This window comes from Varroa jacobsoni, unplaced genomic scaffold (assembly GCF_002532875.2).
Source record: "Varroa jacobsoni isolate VJ856 unplaced genomic scaffold, vjacob_1.0 contig02158, whole genome shotgun sequence".
Taxonomy (NCBI): domain Eukaryota; kingdom Metazoa; phylum Arthropoda; class Arachnida; order Mesostigmata; family Varroidae; genus Varroa; species Varroa jacobsoni.
Window position 1 is genome coordinate 1 of NW_019214769.1, and position 18,534 is coordinate 18,534.

At 36.9% G+C, this 18,534-nt stretch overlaps 2 protein-coding genes across 7 annotated transcripts; one reads left to right on the forward strand and one right to left on the reverse strand.

The window, feature by feature from the left end:
* Window positions 1-15: 15 nt before the first annotated feature.
* On the forward strand, window positions 16-11,334 carry LOC111272399 (guanine nucleotide-binding protein subunit alpha homolog). Of its 5 annotated transcripts, none has more exons than XM_022853834.2 (11): window positions 22-154; window positions 1,024-1,181; window positions 1,923-2,027; window positions 2,275-2,375; window positions 3,084-3,234; window positions 3,523-3,633; window positions 3,925-4,019; window positions 5,517-5,580; window positions 5,712-5,846; window positions 9,296-9,426; window positions 9,668-11,334. In XM_022853834.2, exons 2-11 carry the CDS (start codon window positions 1,140-1,142, stop codon window positions 9,774-9,776), a joined length of 1,044 nt encoding a protein of 347 aa, XP_022709569.2. In that variant the 5' UTR covers window positions 22-154; window positions 1,024-1,139; the 3' UTR covers window positions 9,777-11,334. The 5 variants fall into 5 exon arrangements, with proteins under 5 accessions (XP_086829382.1, XP_086829384.1, XP_086829383.1 ...); XM_086973255.1 differs by having other exon boundaries at window positions 23-154; window positions 1,918-2,027; XM_086973256.1 differs by lacking the exons at window positions 9,296-9,426; window positions 9,668-11,334 and adding an exon at window positions 6,421-7,510 and having other exon boundaries at window positions 16-154.
* Pgls (6-phosphogluconolactonase) lies at window positions 11,301-17,356 on the reverse strand. Of its 2 annotated transcripts, none has more exons than XM_022853836.2 (6): window positions 16,861-17,356; window positions 15,638-15,849; window positions 14,661-14,841; window positions 13,998-14,205; window positions 13,159-13,357; window positions 11,301-11,583 (listed from the first exon to the last, which is right to left on the reverse strand). In XM_022853836.2, the coding sequence occupies exons 2-5, from the start codon at window positions 15,813-15,815 to the stop codon at window positions 13,187-13,189; spliced, it is 738 nt and encodes a 245-aa protein (XP_022709571.1). In that variant the 5' UTR covers window positions 15,816-15,849; window positions 16,861-17,356; the 3' UTR covers window positions 11,301-11,583; window positions 13,159-13,186. The 2 variants fall into 2 exon arrangements, with proteins under 2 accessions (XP_022709571.1, XP_022709570.1); XM_022853835.2 differs by having other exon boundaries at window positions 15,638-15,821; window positions 16,861-17,355.
* Window positions 17,357-18,534: the final 1,178 nt, after the last annotated feature.

Below are 18,534 nucleotides of genomic sequence, written 5' to 3' on the forward strand. Positions count from 1 at the left end.
GTAGATTTTTCTGACGAGCGTACTAATATAACATAAAAATACCCTTTCTATTTGTTGCAGGCCCTTGCCAATCTGTTAACTGGATTGGATTCTTTCTTCCGAAAACACGTGCGGTGCCTGCCACGTAAGGCGCCTCAGGAGCCGCCTGTACAAGGTATTCATTTGTTTGTAATTCATGTAAATGAACGCCTTTAGCCAAAACGTGTGCTAAAGTACAGGGCCAATCTTCTAAACCTTCTTCTTCTTCTAATTCTAAAAATACTAAGAGAAATGGTGTACATAGGTTGGAAATGTCCTCATCCTTCGGCGTTGTCTCCGCTAAGAATGACATTTCATGGATTCGGCTCTGTTCCATTTTTGTGGTTAGTTATGTTCTGAGGCGCAATTCCTGCAAAGACACACAACGTGAGAGCTTGTGTGATTTCCACTGAGGGTACCATTTGTCCTAATGGCCGCTTAGAAAGCGAGCATGTACAGTCTTTTAAAGGCTAGACAGACTAGAAAAATCACTAGGAGCTGTTAAGGTCTGATAGTCTGTATTGATATGTCCCTGTAATATCTTAGCGGGTAGCATGCGCATCTGTTAGTGATAGCATACGTAACTGTCTAGGGTCGAACATGGACGTAGATACATTTCGCTTAGTATTCGGAGCCAGCCGTCGGATGAACTGCCTAACAGATGTAAATACTGAAGTACTGCATTGTTTTCGCGTTAATTAGTTAGTTTCTTTTTAAAGGAAAGTGTTTTGTGTATCCATCGGCCCACGAGCATCTGAGCTGTTGAAAATTTACTACGACTCAATTGGTTAAACTATATGATCCCAAGTTCTCACTTCGGTTGTATGTTGGCCAGATACTTTATAATTAGTTACTACAACACTTAGCAATATGCTAAAAAATTTATTCGGCATCTTATCCTTTAAACGATGCCTTGTAATCGCTTTGGATTATTATTAAAAATATATTAGGACATACATAAATCAAATTGGTAGTAATAATATTAATCATAAATATTTGAGACAGATGAAGCCGTTGATGACCCTGTCTTCCCGAGTCACCTTCGATCCGAAAATGAAACGCGTGAAGAAAGACGGCGGCTCCGAAAGCATCAGAAGCAACACTCACAGCGAATTGACCAGATGCTCAAAAAGGACCGCAAGCAAATCGAAAGCGAAATCAAGGTTTACACTTTCCATTCCAATTCGTGATAAATTTATTATGAATACTACATAGTACTGCGATATCCGCTGTCATATATATATGGGCTATATATTGTCACAACCTCACAAAGAAGCATTTTATGCCACTTTCGCTTTGTTCAACTTTTATTGCGTCTTTAAGGATAAATGTTCAAACAAACGCATTTTTTAAGCCAAAGTGCACGTCATTTAAGAAGAACATAATTTTTTTTTTATATTAATAATAAAAAAATAAAGTCTTGCGTGGTCACGCTTCGGAAAACGAAGAAGTACTTTAGTTAGAAACTTATATCCACCTTCCAATGAATAAAATCATACGATGTAATGTTTTACATTATGGTTACATTTTCAAGACCTTGATCTCAGTTGACAAGGTAATCATTGTGATGAGTTTTTGGATAAAAAAAAAAAAACATAAAACCGTTTATTAATCAGAAAAGCGAATTATTCTCTCTCGCCGATTGAATTATTAGCCGAAACTGTTAAAAGCTTGACTTCGGGGCCGCCTATAAGCCGAAAAAGTATAGCGCAATACAAAGGATAAGAGATAAAAGCGCGTACAGTATAGGAGTAAAAATAGGCCCATCCCAGACGAATTTCAGTGAAAAGACTGTCACTCTCTATAGAATGTTGGTTTTTGTCGCGTGGCCTAAGACATCACAAAGCCTGACACAAAGCTCCTTTATTAAGCTACTAAAAGATGTCGTGGTCATGCCAGTGCAGGTTCTCTTATTGGGCCCAGGCGAATCAGGCAAATCAACGGTTCTGAAACAGATGCGGATTATCCACAACGTGAATTTCACAGACGAAGAGCTACAAGAAATCAAGGTATAATCGTTTTTTTTTTCCTTAAAAGCCTACGATAGTGTTTTGGACAAACAAATAATTTTCATATATATATATATATATATATATGATGACCTGCTTCACGCCAGCAGGACGATGGCTTGAATGCAATTACCTTTCTTCTATTCTATGCATTAGCATACGTAGGAAGATATATTGCATATTGGTAATGTCGTTTTAAACTCTGTCCGATTGATGTTATTAACGTATTATGCACTCTGATTTACAGGAGATGATTTTTCAGAACGTGTGCGTTTCAATGTTCACGTTGTGTATGGAGCGTGAAAGACGTGGGATTTCCTTTCAGCTGAAAGACAGTCCATTCCACTGGTACGATGAATAGCTATCTGCATAACTAGTTGTCATTTCGGTACTCCCCTCAGACTACCCCCCCCCCCCCTTAGAACCCCGCTTGTAGTTGAAGTTCGACAAAGAAAGCATTTTTTTAACAATTGCCTGGATGTCGTTTTGGTCAAGTTGATTAATTAGACTGAAGCGAATTGATTATCCGCGATAATTTTTTTATCACTACGAGCGGCAGCATCTTCAGTTTCTCGAAGATTAATCTCAACATATTGAGAAGACTAGGAACGCCGATGTTTTAGGTAGAAGGGAACCACATAGAATATATATGTAGCATAATCAAAAAGCGTTGTTGTATTTCAAGAAATGAGCTAACAGTTTGTGTGTTCTCTCAACTCCTGTTCTATGTAACTAGAGCCAGCTAAAAACGTTCGACACTGGCAAAGCATAAGCATTATTATTATTAAAAATGTCGCTTACAGAATTTATATAAAGGAACTTAGAGCGATCGGATACCTTACTTACTAAAAAAATCTTGGAATTATAATATTTGCTATTTTTTTTTAAATGCTAATATATTTATCCAAATGCTTTTTCCAACAGTAATTAGCGCATACAGTAATTAGGTCACATAACCTATTGTTCCAAACACAGCCACTTGTGTTCCAATGATAAGTTTCTAATTATAAAGCTTTCCATCCATCTCATAACTAATTAACTACTTTATATAAATAGGCAGTCTTTTCGGGAGCGGTTTGAACTATCGACTCGAGACGACCAGCGCGTCAGTTTCATCGACTTCATTAAACACGCTCTTGACATTCAGGAATTATGGCGAGACCAGGCGCTGCGCGACACATACGACATTCGCTATAACTTCAAACTGGTCAGCAGTAACCATATATTCAGTGGCCATGTTATATAAGCAATTATTTTTTATTATATTCAGAATCTATGAAAAATACATATTCATATTATGAGACATCACGGCTACTTTGGTATATGTATAAAGCATGGTAGCCAATGCAAAATTCATGTAAACCTTTATTATTTTATTACTTTGTACATGCAAGAAGCTATAATTTGAATTACGACCTTTTCGGCGTACTCGTCGCCATTTAGATACCATGCCTTTCTACATAAATGTATTGAAGTCATATTTGCTTTCTTGTAGTCGGATAGCTGTTCGTACTTCTTTAGCGAGATCGCGAGGATTAAACAAGCTAGCTATGTGCCATCACAGCAGGATATCCTCTTCGCTCGACGAGCCACAATCGGCATTAAGGTTTGTTAGTTGGACTTCGTATAAACTATACTTAGCTTAGGCTCATCTGTTCGCAATCTTTGAACACACGTCTCAAGTTTGCTTTTACAATCTCGCACTCCACGTGCTACCAGTAAGTCATATCATGTCAACATTACCCTCAGAGATGTTATCGATATTTTTCTTGGGTCGGGTCATATGAAAAAGCTGGCAGTCCATAAAAAAGGAGCCCTATTTCAAGCGACGAGCCAAGTTGGCGAACGCATATTGCTTACTTAATTAGTTGATGTTGGCCTTCTCTACTTTTTTCAGGAAATGCTAGTAGATATTCCATGCTCTATGGGTCGAGGCACTGTTCCGTTCCGCTTTATCGATGTCGGCGGCCAGCGTAGTGGGAGACATCTCTGGTCTGTATCCTATATTAACTGAGTTAACAGACAGGTCGGAAGAATAATTTAGCAAACATATTATGCTGCGACGCCTTCTATTTCGAAAGGGGCTTGTGCCTTCTAGGTTTCCCGTCGGTTTGCTTGGCCAGTCTTATTTAGTGCCAAGTTAGGGCCAAGCTCTTCATTTCAGTCTCATTTCAGCATCCTTTAAATATGTCCAGGTGTCTTGCAAAGCTCCTCAGTCCATAGGTGAAGGTTCTGATGAATCCTGGACTCATGTGGGTGTTTCCTATATGCTTCAGCACAGTGAACTAGCATATGTAAAAGGTTCTCTTCACTGCTCTAAGGACATAGGGCGCAGGATACCGCCGACGGGACCCATCCTACGCGGTAGAATGTTTTAGGTAGTTTAGAACAGGTTGTGACCCATAAGGAATCGAATTAAGAAGATATTGAGCTCACCTCGTTTTCTCACGATCAACTGTTTGACATCTGGGATAATACCCCTCACTTTAATATACACCTTAATAATACACCATTCACTCTACTATCTACGAACAATTGCTTCACTTGGATCAGCCTGCGGATCAACCTAAACCGCCTTTCCCCTTAGCCTTCAGGTTCCATAATATTGTGCCTGTTAACACCAATGCTAATGGCTATATATGCCAGCTTAACCAATTATTATCGATATTTTCATAATCGGTATTATTCGCCACAGAAGGTAAAATATACGCATACAGATCATTTATATTATTCTAATATGGGACAGCATAAGAAGCCCCTTACACTTACCCCATTATCCCTTATACTGCGAGCAAGATGCTAATAAAGCTAAATGGACCTTATAAATCAACTATGTCGAAAGTCTTATATTTATCAATCTCAATGATTCTTTGAACCTGATAACCTATCGAAAAGATACTGGACGCTGTATTTAGGAAAAGCCATGGGCTCAACATGAGATGACGATACATTATTTTATAGTTGTATTACGAAATGGGAACAAGGTGTTATACACATTGTATAGCCTACGAGGGCTACTTTGAAAACTGACAAACCGATCGGGTGTGAAAGATCTTGTTTTACAACGAGACTCCTGCGTTTTAGAGAAAGCTATATGATTTAGCTTAATATTATTAAGCGAGAATCCGTCAAACCTTGGAAAGCATGGCTGCTACAGAATACAATGTATCGTGTGCGTAATAAGGGCACTGAAGTGTACATTCGATTTCGCACATAGATTCTAGATGATAGATCAAAACAACTTTAATACTTTCGGTAGAACGTACCATTCGTACTTGCTATAATACAAAGCATGAATGTATTTTACATAACAAGCGGATTAACTCGCTTTCAATACGGCAATACCCATGATGCCCCAGGGTCTTGATAGTATCTTGATCTATTTTTCAAAACGACCTACTATTTATCTAAAATTTTTTGATAACTTTAGACAACAACCGAATTTGTCTATATAAAGTCTGTACTATCGATGTGTGGTAAACATTGCAGGCGAACAGTGTTCCATGGAGTTCATGCTGTTCTATTTCTAGCTCCTTGCTCTGAGTTTGACCAGGTAAGCTGTCTGCTATACTAACAGCCGAAAGCACCTGAATTTATTTTAAGTTGACTTGACTTTATTACGGCTTCGCTGTGTCGCCAAGCTGACAATTGTACTATTTAATCAAACGTTATGTTATCATATAGGTATTAGCGGAAAATTCATCAGTCAACCGATTAGAGGAGTCTTTGAGGACGTTCGCTTGGATCATCAATGAACAGGCTTTTCAAAGTAGTTGTGTCATTCTCTTCCTAAATAAACTGGATCTACTTATTGAAAAGGTAATAGTCGATTGAAAAGGTCGATGGCAGTAGTATGAGGGAAAAGCAACAGTTTCAATTTTATACCGACACTAAATGTAACAATCATCATTTGTTTACAATATTAATTTATGCAATTATGAATATTATGATTTTAAAATCTAATTTTATGCCAGGCATCCCACAGAACTGAATGCCATAGCAATCATGGTAGTGATCATAACACAGCGCCCCGACCCGGTGCCCTCTTTTCGCCTCCTGTCCGCTTGATAGTTGTAACTATAGTAGTGCCAAAAAGACATACACTATTGAATTAGTGGCAAACGAATACATTTAGGTATAGTTTAATACATTTCAAAGGAGACCAGCTCACATGAAAAAGTTTTTCTCGCATTTCTTGTAGAAAAGCGTTGCAAACCCCTTTTAAAGGGGTTTTTTAAAACCTTTTTTTTAAAGGGATAATACTTTTCGAACACAAGTATATCTACCACCCTTACAAATCTTTGCGGTCAAGATAGCCCTTTAAGGAGGCAAGAAGCGCCTATGCACAGAATGAAAGCAGCTAAGCCTTCATATCTTCTCGTCCTCTAGACAGGTTCGTAATGGAGCACAAACTTCGTTGGTTGCACAGTGCCAACAGTCGATTTTATAGCCAGCGTCAATTTACGGCGATCTACGAAGAGCTAGTATAGGACTTCTGTGAGAGAAAAGGAAGATGCACAATAGAAATCAGGTCAAAAAGGTCCGGAAACTCCTAAATATCTTACAGAATCTACTCTTGATGACCTCGGACCTTCAATGAAAGCATTAGACATTGTTTTAGGAAGCTATTTATTGTCAATCGGCTTATCCAAACAAATCCCAATGGGCAATCTTAACAAAAAAAAAACTGTTCATTGGTCTCGTCGGCATATTAGGCTTGCAATAAAAGCGACACGTATATGTTCCCGCCATACGCAAAAAAAGAGGTCATCCAAATGTCTGTAGATGTATTTCATGAACATGCAACATCAAGATAAACCAAACATGCGATATGTACGCTATAGATTCATAGAAGCGACAGCGCTTAAGAGAGCGCTGAGTTCTGCGCTGTTTATGTCAACCGGCGTTTGCCACAAGAAGGCCGGTGCTCTATCCCAAACCATAATCGCTGCTATTTATTCGACACAAGACACATAAGACAACCTTTTATATATATGTATATGTATATATATACATATATGTATGTATCTGTATATATACACATGTGTATACATACATATATAGCAAAGACTATTAGAGAACAATGTTGTGCATCAATTGCGGCGGGCGCCGAAATTTGGACGACAAAGACGTGACTGACGACAATTCGTCTACTTCTCTTCCGGACATGCAGCAACCGGCTTACGCCTCAATCTTTTTCATCAATCTTTTTCGTATTCGGCCTGACATTGCAGCTGTCTTCACCTTTACATCCTTTCTACATCCTTCTTCCCCCATAATAGTTGCTGGAAATCAGCTTGTTCCTAGAGTCATATAGCCAGATCTCATCACGGAGCTTAAATGACGATGCATCTTCCGATTCTTTGATTTATCTTGCTACGCCCGTAAGCATCGTTCGAGCATTCGTTCAGATGATGACCGGTCGTCGTTTCAATTGTAAACGTGTAATGCAATAAAACTTCTCCTGATCTCTTCGCTAACAATCCAATTTTATTTTTTTTGAAGAAAGACTTCATCGTACGCACACTACGCTCCGCGTGATCTAGGACGTTACAGAGTGCACCGGTTTTACTCACTGATCGTTTATGGACTCGCAAATCTCATACTCAAAAGCTCGATCTTCTGTGAATGGTCTTTTCACGACTTTATTGTTTCAACCGCCGAATATCACTTGCTTTCCTAATCGTTGTAGTAGACCTGTATCTCTAAACTAATATCCAACCATATAGACCAACATACCCTCGTATCACTTCGCCAGCTTCGCCGAACGCGTCTTTTAGTCCTGGCCTTAAGTAGTGTCGGAAACACGTTAATGATTTCTGCAGTGCACTCTTATGAAAAAAATGCTAGCTTTGCTACCGGCTGTCTGCAAACAACCGGTCTACCGGTACCGGCGACTATAACGAGACGTCTGATTTCCCGGCCATTCTAGCGCCTGCATTTTTGGTGGCTGCGTTTAGCTTACTCCAGACCCGTTGGATAACTGAAATTAATGAATTAATTACTAACGGTGCTTTCGCAAATTCACCAAGCATTTTTAGCATTTTTTTTCTCGTTTTCCTTTATTTTCTATACAGCATCTGTTTGTCCTGATTAAAAAGCAACAAGTAACAAGCAACACAGCATGGTAAAAGGGTTGGCGCGTAATTTAAACTATAATGACTTTACCTGTATTTTGCTACATTACCTCAGTACCTGTTTTTCAGATGGAAATATTCACGCAAATCTTCAGTGATGTGTTTAGTGAGGTGCTTTGATGATTCATGTTTTTTGCAGCCTTTAAATTATTCGCTGTGGACTATCTCTGGATCTGTGTGTCACAGTCCCTTAAAGGCACATTTGTTAAATAAGCAGGAAATTCGTAATGTAATTCAAGCCTTCTAATCCTCATCTTCTGCATTCTGATTAAATCTCTCATTTGATGAAAAATAATTACGTTATACTAACGTTGTTCAATTTCAAGCTAGCTGATTCATCTTCATGCGTTTCACTGTCCCAGTTTTCTTTTAATTTATCTAAAAACCCATCGTCTGCCCTATGTCAACCTCTCAAATACGTACCGCGTAGATAATTCCTCTCATATAGTGAGTAAAGCAATGCGAAAGTTTTCAGCAGCATATTTTCTCCTTTATACTGCATGACGTGCACTGCTTACTGTTACCTCTATCGTAAACATTTCTGAAAAGAAGTTCACAATGATGCATGAAGAGATTGGCAAAACATTTATTCGCAGATAGTACCATTATTTACTATTTCTGCCCATTTTTTTTTTTGAGAAAGTAAGGCAATTTCTTTCTGTCGCTATGATGTTCCCAAGGAAGCCATGCAGTAGCTTGAGTTGGTAAGAACTCACTCCAGTCTTGATCGACTTTATCATTTAAAAAATAAGCCTGCATCTTTATGGAGTGGATTGTGAAACTTTTCCTATCGAACCGCGGGTTCCATAGCTATACGCACGAGGCGAAAATGGTCACTAATTATGTCTCGAATTAGTTGAGCTTCTACAATGGAGACTTTCGTAGCTACGGCAGCGACTTCTTTAGCTCTGTCAGGTAAAAGAACGGTAAATGATAACATAAAATAATGAGTTCTCTCATCGATGATCTTCTAATCCCATCCTTACATGTTCTACTAGTACAGCGCACCAGGTCGAAAATCTCATTTTCACAGAAATGCCTTTATGATTATATGTGTAAGACTTAGATTTTAAAAGAAACGTATTTTGTTAATCGATACGTCACATTGTGTTCTTCTTGTATCAAAATTAGGTTGTCATTCAACAGAGAAACATTAGAAGTTATTTTCCAATGTTCGAGGGAAACCCGTTAGATGTAGAAGATGTTCAGAGATTCATCCTCGATATGTTTAGACAGAGGGCTCGCAAACAGGCTTTTTACTGGTAAGTTTTACTAAACCGAATGCCTTCTTGGCATTTTGTCGTTCCATAGGAAATAGTCAAAGTTACCTTTTTGAATTTATATCTGAATGAATTCGTGAAATTATTATCTCGCGCACGTTTTAGGGGCACCTTAGGCTTGATTACAATGGTACAGTACATTGGGGCAAAAGTTAATTCCTTCTTCAAAATTCAACTGTAACAATTCTCTAAATATGAGCTTTATGATTTTGGGATATTTCAGCCACTTCACGACAGCAACAGATACAGATCTAATGCGCTCTTTGGTTGCAGACGTTAAGGACAAGATAGTCACGATGAACCTAAATCAACTAATTCTCAACCATGAATAACCGTACCGCGCAAGCAATTATTTAATTAGTAGTACTTGAACGATGAGTATAGTATCAAGACTATGTTTAAGAATAATTCTGTAAAAACAACGCTATTCTAACATACAGCAGCCAATCTAGAAGCCGATGATGAGCCTTTATGGGCATGTACTGTAAAATACTAAGAAACAGTGCCAAATTGTCAGGCCAAATTTAAAATTACAAAGCTGGTAGTTGATCTTCTTTTTTAAACAGCTGTTTTTTTTTTTATCTACAAGTTAGCGATCTTCAATTTAGTTACTAATTCTAAATACCCTAGTTATTTCTATTCGGACTTGCATTAATTTTTGAAATTTATTTATACATTTTTGCTGGCGCAAACGATAAACAATTTTTCTACGAAAATATCTATGTTGCATAACTCTCCGAACATCAGCAAAAATTTTTGATATCTTAAATAAAATTATAATATGGAAAAATTTTTGTTTTTTAAAACGGCCAAGAGTTCGGTCGAAACAAGTTGGCTTAGGTTGGTTCAGATGGCCTCAATAGAGTCACCTCGTATGCGTTATGCTAGAAAAAGAGTTATAAAGCGTTTATTCGTAAAATATCTTTTTACATGTCAGATGACGTGCTCATGACAAATAGTCATCGACTATTTCGTCCAGCGGCTGCGGTTCATACAATCGCATCAAAAATAGTTAATTCTGAAACAAATTTCTCTAAAGTACCCCATATACGATTGTTATATTCTGTCATAATGTCATCGTGAAATTCAAGAGCAAATTAATAGATTTTTTATATTAGAAAAGAGTGTATACAGCCTGTATCTGACTTTTTAATATCAATTTTTTAATACTGAGTTCCTAATAATTGAGTAATAGGTTTAGACATTACCAAACCAGAACATTTTTCATAATTCCACCGATGATCTTTTCTAGAGTTCTTCTAAAGTTCAATAACTACAGTGACTTGGACCAGCATAGTTATGTCGGGCATACATTAATCAGACATATGCGGTATACAATAAATAGCTATACATATATATATATACTATGCGTTATATGGCAAATTCCAAAGTACATGGATCATACAAAGGATCGTAGCACTAGAATTTCTATCAAAAAATATACTTTGAGACAATTTTACTCGCGCGCGACTTCTAGAGATAAGAAAATAACTTAATCCAGATGATTAAACATTACTCATACATGGCTGCGTAGAAGTTGTTACACGTATCAAATTTATATGAGTTCTACTACAATGTCAAATCTTACTACCTACCAATATTTAAAAACAAATGTATTTCATTACAACTGAGTGCTATTTTACATTCAATACTAATGTTTGTTATTGCATATTTAAATACACATATATTGAACTATTTTTTTCTATAAATATGGTTTAATTTATACGATTGACTGCGCAGGACGGACAGGGACGCGGTCACTGGAGTTATTTGGATAACACATTGTAGTGACCATTGCCTGACACAGGAATGTAATGTATTTTCTCGTGATCACATCTTGAATTGAAAACGATCCGTCAACGTGAAAATATATATATATATAGTTTATTATCCATCATGGTTATCATCTTCGTGTCATGTGCTTACATGTTCTTATCATTATCAGTAAAAGTTGTTGTATTTTGTTTTTATTATCACATCTCGTGTACGAGGAAGCGGATTGTGTTCGGATATCGCTTTAACCCGTAAGGCCACTTGAAGCATTCTAAAAAAATATACCTCTCGCCACTTTATAGTAAGATGAGCAGTCCATATTATCGTTACTAATTATCTCGTATCAGCCAACACAGCAGTGGTTCACTAAAAAACATAAGAAAATTATATATAGCAATAAATGAATAGCTTAACTTGAGCTAAATACAAATAAATTGTCTCCCGGCCCTTTGATACTTAGGAGAGGAACAAATTTGAAATTATGAGGTGTGCTTATAGTGAAGTTTAGTAGAAACTTAATCAACGTTGTTTATCGACTACAAAACAGGCCAAGAGCAACAACTACCTGCACAATTGTAAATCTCTATTTTACCTGTTTTGTGTGCTTCTACAAATATACCGAAGCTTTGATACGGCAAATAGAGAAAATAAGGTGCATGTCACAATGCTGTCGTCACCATAATTTAGCCACTAATTGCTTGCACGTTTAGCAGAAATCATTGTAGTCTTGTGAGACAATTGTTCTCTCGGAAATATTTGACTCTATCTTATGCATTCATATACACAATGGAGTAGGTACCACATAATTGATAAATTCAGTTACAACTCGGAAACGTTTAAGAATAATTCACGTGAAGGCAACAATTTTTCCGCTATTATATTATATTTCTAGAAGCCAAAGATCGTGTTATTAAAATTAAATTACTATAATTTTGAAGAAATTAATATAGAATATATTGTATGCGACTCACTTTTGTATAAGAATTTAATCGTAAGGCTCAGAACGCAGAAAAAGCGAGCTGATAAAAAAATTTAGGGCTACATTTATAGTATCCCCGCACAGCCAAGTCAACATGATTCCTTAGGCTTCCTGGTACTGACTACACTCTCCTTAACAGGCTACGATGCCAGCACGACGTACCTAACGTCACAATCGACGTCTTCGTTTTCTAAAAATAAAAAGCATCCAGAAACTATTTCCTAAATACTTGCTTAATCTTTTTGTGTTATAATGACGTACTGTTTTTTTCCAGGGAGGTAACTTTACATTGGTTGCCAAACTCATATTAGCCCAATACGTTCTTCCAGAAACTGCTAGGTTTTATAGCTGGAAGTGGATCTCTCACAATATATATAGCCAACCACTGTTATACCAAAGACCATCGCTGTCATTACACGTAATTTGCGATCCCGTTTTGGTAAAAAAAAAAAGACCAAGTGTCAAAATGACACGACTAATTGTGATTAAAACGCACCAACATATATGCATATAAATATACCGTAAGAAAACGTATTTAATCATTTGTTTATCGTAAGAAGGTAGATTCATCTCCCAGTATCTGGCTGTTATTTGACTATCTTGCAATGAACTGCGACGCCTCACCATATCTACCTTTTAGACTTCATTTCAAGTCCTAAAAAACCAATATTCTACTGCTAAGCATTTTTTAGCATTAGGAAAACAAGAGACGTCGTTCGAATATCGCATGGAAATTTGATTGATTATCAGTTAAGAATATTATCACATTTTGAGTTCTTAATTTTTTAATAGTTAGCCTGCTTCAAGTCGCTATTTCTAAACGACACTGTATTTCTTACAAGCAACATACACCTGTTAGAGCGGTTGTGGATTTACCACAAAACACGTTTTAGGATCATCTATATCTTAGAGATTGAAGATAATTGAAAAAATGCTTCCAAAATTGAGGCCAGTCACATCACCTAGAAAAGCAGTTCCTCTAATCGTTGTCTAGAGAAGTTCTTTCATGTAAGCAGCAGCCGCAGGTTTGTCGCAGACCCAATGCAGGACGCCGGGATTGGGATGGACTAACGAAGCCGGAAGCGCGGGATTATCAGGTAGACCCGAAAGGATGGCGCGGAGAGCCGCTGCCTTTGACTCACCGGTTACAATGAAAATTACCTGCATGTGCTCAAAATCACACAAAATTAGAAAGCTGTAGTAACTTTGATCGTTTCAGCTGTGCTAATCATAAAACAGATGAATAAACAGACAGTGGTTATGCACAATAAAAGTCGGAATAAAGGTTCAACAAATGCAGACTGTCTTTAAACCGTAAAAATTACCCAAAAAAAAAGAAACCGAATAAATGCTGTATAAACATGACGTATTTCATTTAGAGACCGTAATAGCAATACAAAAGCGAATATTTACAAAATAATAAGTATAATATTACCTCATAGTTATATTTGTAAAACAATTTTCTTTTTTATTGTTTTAGACTCATTGAGACGAATGTCGGTCTAAATACCACCAAGACCTAGAAAATGGCCCTTTTAATATTCTTCCAGGAACTCATAAAACATCTAGAATACATAGACGGTGTCATAGATAGTCTGTTGGATACAATAGAAGACACCCATGCCACAATGGCAGGATGTGTAGGGAACCCATTTCTCAACAAATCCGTGTCTCGAAACTACGAAGCTTAGCATATATAGGCGAATAATAATATTCGTCTAATATAATAATATGTCTCCTACCTATAATATATTTTAAAAGCGCAATGCCGTTTGTAGGTCTACGTAGACTTAATACTAACATTTTTGGCTGCATTGAGAACCGGCAACGTAAAGGTGACTCTCTGCAATGGTGGTTTAGGCGAGTCCGCGATAGCAGCCACCCACCGTTTTGATTCTGCTAAAAGATCATGGTGGGGAAAGAGTGAGCAGGTGTGACCATCTGGGCCCATACCCAATACGCAAACGTCCAAGTCAGGCAATTTCCTACCAGGGAAGAACTGCTTCAATCTGACAAACAATGAATACCAACATATATTTTAAGCATAAATTCGAGGTTGTTTAATTCGATGCCAGCAAACTTTTCTAAGAACTACTTACTTTCATAATTATTTTTACTCTATGCAATTGCATGTAACTGTTGTGTTGCAAACACTAGCTTCACCTGTTCAGCCCGACTCACGTTAAAAAAATTTTATATGTCCCGTCCAGAGAATTTACAATGCCTTAAGTTCACTCCAAGCTAGATTAACACTCGATACATTCCGGACATTCTATTAGAAGCCAACACTAACACCCCTCTGCCTTAGAAAATCGGAAGTACGGAACACAACTAAGTAAATCCAAAGCACACAATCTCGTTTGAAAATGATTTACAGCTAGGGATCTTGACAAATCATAGGCCTTGCTAGTCGATCATTCTTATTCATGACTAAGCAAAGCATATAATGTAAACAGAACACAACCTTAACGTGTAGTCCCGTTCACAGTCTTCTAGAGGTAGAACAGGGTTTATAGGAACAAAGAAAGCCTCGGACAAGCCAGGGACAGAAGTAATTAGCGATCGAAAAGCTCCGAACGTCGACTCTGGGTGATCGAAAGGGACCACGCGCTCGTCGCAAAAAAAGAAGCGCCATTTTTGAAAATCTGGAAACAGAATAATAAAAGCTATTGTATCAGATAAATGAATTAGCTTATTTCGGATTCTACTAAAACGTTCACTTTTGCTATACTGATTGGCGGTATTAAGAAATATCATGCTCGTATTGTATAAGTATATTAAAATTATAAAAGCCACATGTTATATTCAACGAAATGCAGTCGTACTACAGGTAGGTTCATTATTTATTGTTATATTTCTATTACCTCTATTTGTTAAAAGTAACAGATCTTAAATCGGCCAAGAATAGCTGTCTGTGGGGAGCTAGTACAAAAATTAAGCCGAAATAGCTACGAAACTTGATAGAAACATGTCTAAACTTGTTTTCCTGCTGTCTGCATATGTGCTTGTCTTGTTACTCTGAATTTGTGTACCAACAGTTTGTTTTTAGTTAGCTTCAGTAATTTTTTTTATGACAGACAGCTTTGGCATGATAGATATTCTTAGGCCTTCAATAAAACTAGCGAGCGGAGGCATAGTAAGGTATATTGACTGAAAAAGCTCGACTAATACTCCTAATGGTGAAGGAAAACTAGTTAAAAAAAATTCTAAAGCCAGAATTGAATTAAAATTAAATCTTTCATGACTACATTTATTATTTATTATTATATATTATTATTATTATATTAGCTTTGAAATGGCCAACAACCGTCAATCCCAAATGAAACATACATAGTTAGGCTAATAAATGAGAGCCCTTCCCACATCAAACGGCGCTTATAAAATGTGGTCCTCTGATGTGGGTACTTTTACCCAACGCGATCTGCTTACATTAAAACTCACCGTCAATTCGTAACTGCTTGAGGACATGTATGGTGATGGCAACAGCACTCCCACCGGATAGCCCCACAGTGAAAAACCCTTCAGCCCCTGTGCGTGGCTTAGTTAATGCTTCCTCGAAAAGTGACGTTACTTTGTCCGTTACACCTTTTTTGTCGTCCGCAACGTATACGCGAGACATGGCGAACTGTTAAAGTTATCAGATGCGAATGCGTCTGTAATCAATATGTCATTGTCTTCAATACAATAACAAGCACGTGTATGACTTTGTGGAAACGTAAGGGCCAATTTAGTTTCACGTCATACTGCTGATTAGGTAAAATGATTGATCAAAGTAGTGCTATGTTTACTTGAAATATTCCACTGAAAATGCTCTAGCTAGACTTCGTACAATATCGCGAATACCATTTTCTTAATATCAATTCTTAGAAAAATATTACTGTGAAGTTACCTAAAGCTCCAAATGCATTTCCAAGTGGTGAGAACTTCGTCAAGTTAGCTTAACTAAGGCTAACATTAATAAACTTGAGCTCTGATAACTAGAAGAAATACTAATTTATTGTTTATTATTTAAAAATTAAGGGACATTTAATTTTATAATTTTTACAAAGCCAGTACAAAATTCGTAAGATGTTTTACAAACATAATGCACTTCATAATGCATAATGCATAATTCTCTTCATACATATAAGTCAGCGCCAGTGGATTGCTGTTTCGGTTAAAGCAGAAGATGTATTCGATCAAAGCACACGATCTTTCTAAAATACGCCCCTAATAGGCATTAAAATCTGTCCTAATTTGCTGATCTGTAACGCTGCAAGCTGAAACTTGTGCTAACTAACAAGTTAATGAAAAACACTTTTTCATGAGATGATGGCTATGAGAATTGACAGCAAGTCAAGATACAATATGTGAAATTAAAAAACAGAGTGGATGTTTTTATTACATTACTTTTGAGGTGAACATTAGTTACTCAAAACATCAAAAGAACAATGTTGATCTACATAGACCATACTGAACTCGAGTTTTATAGTTAAATGTCCAAGCAACTTCATATCAATATAAATAGATTTTATAATACTCTGTCATGCCCTACTTTTGATGTGAATTAGTTTACACATGAATCCGTTTGATACAAATAGCGGACGCATATGTTAAATGCTTATGACATCTTTGGTTACCAACCTTTAACTGTTCCTAAAATACATTATATTTGTGTAACTCACCTATTTTATGGTGATCCTTCTTTTTCGTTCAGTCAACAGGATTTTAATTAGCAACTCCGAGCACTGCACCTCGCTAACTTTTCCGGACACAAATTTATTTAACAGTTGGAGATTATCTATAACAATCGTTACCTCATTTACTATAGCTACCCGGTTTCCTGAGAATGATCTACCGATCGCCGTCGTTCGCTGTATGCGAAAGTATTGAACACCACAACTTATATCTGATACTTAAATTTATAAATATCTGTTAAGTATAACAGATATCCCGATTAGTTAAGACATAAGTGTAAGACATAAGCGATCAATTGTTATCAGCAGGTAAAATTCGTCTTTTACATTCGATTCGTACAATATGGATCGATGAACTGGTTGGATTAAAGTTGTTGTTGATGGAAGTACGTTAATCACCAATGAATGTTTTTTCATGAAGAGGTAAATATTCCCGTGTTGTTGGGTCCATGCTCTTCTGCTGCCGGGCGACGGCCGCCATGGCCTGTTCTAGTGACATGTCTAACCAATATGGCGCGACGATAGTCCCAGCAATTTTGTGAAAATACTAGCGGTGTTCCCGATAATAGTATACTATGGTTTAGGTTTTAACAAAACCAAAAAATACGTTAGTTAGTTTTATACATTGGTACATCTGGGTTTAATATTGAGTGTTTCGCTCATGGCAACAATTGTCCGCTGTGGCCCTCTCGTTATTGTTTATATGTTTAGTGGCCATGTTTGCCGTTGTAACTCGAATCCCTGTCAGACCGGTGTTCGTTGTGTAATTTGACTTGCTATTTATTTTGCGTTTTTAGCTTATTATATTGTGTTTCCAGCCCCGCGTGTATTTAATTATTCTTATGAAACGAATTCTTTCCCATTTCAATCGTTTGTTGAAAACTGTAAGAAGACTAATTTAGGATATTCCATATAGTTTACGGTCCCTGATTAATAGAAAAAATCAATGAGGCAGAATCAAACACACAGATGTGACACTTTCGGGTTGTTAAAATTAGCAGTGTTTACGATGAAGTATAGAATGCGAACCTGTAAAACCGTGCTTATATAAAAAAAATTGATGCGTCGACTCTGCGTAATTCTACAAAAGAACGTGATTAATTTGTTTTCAAAGAAGGCTCATTGTTCGCAAGGACACCGTATTTAAGAAGAATGAAGCGATACCATACTATAGAAAAATTGAACGCATGATAGTACAGAAAGGCCGGGAATTACAGATATGCTTGACTGTGCTACAAACAAACCTAAAAATAAATACTAATGGAAGATCTTTGTGCATGTTTTGTAGGACACATTTTATTGGGAGTACACAATGTCAGTAAGCAAATTTATTGATATATTGTATAATTAAATTATGCCGAAGGAATAACCAAATCGATTCGAAAAATACATAGAACGTATGTTTTGCAAGAAGGTCCTGTCTTTTGCCATTTGGCTCATTTGGAACCTTCTAATACAAATGTACAGTATGTCCACTTCATAACTAAACAAAGGCATTCTTGTGACGTTTTCGATTTTTTGAGCGATTCTATGTCTTTTATTTGAGAAGTCATTAATCTGGCTGACCATCCATCCGTGTATGCGGATTTCTGGCGCTTGTATTATTTTAAGGAAAGCAGACTTTAAGTACAAGATCCAAATAATGATTAGTCTTAAACCAAG

What these genes read in the sequence shown, in the direction of transcription:
- Pgls (XM_022853836.2), bottom strand. Translation starts at nt 15,815, where the DNA reads ATGTCTCGCGTATACGTTGCGGACGACAAAAAAGGTGTAACGGACAAA. An exon ending in CAAGCAGTTACGAATTGACG is followed by an intron (nt 14,842 to 15,637) that starts GTGAGTTTTAAT and finishes TTCTGTTTCCAG; the next exon opens with ATTTTCAAAAATGGCGCTTC. An exon ending in TTCTCAATGCAGCCAAAAAT is followed by an intron (nt 13,358 to 13,997) that starts GTTAGTATTAAG and finishes GAGCACATGCAG; the next exon opens with GTAATTTTCATTGTAACCGG.
- LOC111272399 (XM_022853834.2), top strand. Translation starts at nt 1,140, where the DNA reads ATGCTCAAAAAGGACCGCAAGCAAATCGAAAGCGAAATCAAG. An exon ending in AAATCGAAAGCGAAATCAAG is followed by an intron (nt 1,182 to 1,922) that starts GTTTACACTTTC and finishes ATGCCAGTGCAG; the next exon opens with GTTCTCTTATTGGGCCCAGG. An exon ending in AAGAGCTACAAGAAATCAAG is followed by an intron (nt 2,028 to 2,274) that starts GTATAATCGTTT and finishes TCTGATTTACAG; the next exon opens with GAGATGATTTTTCAGAACGT.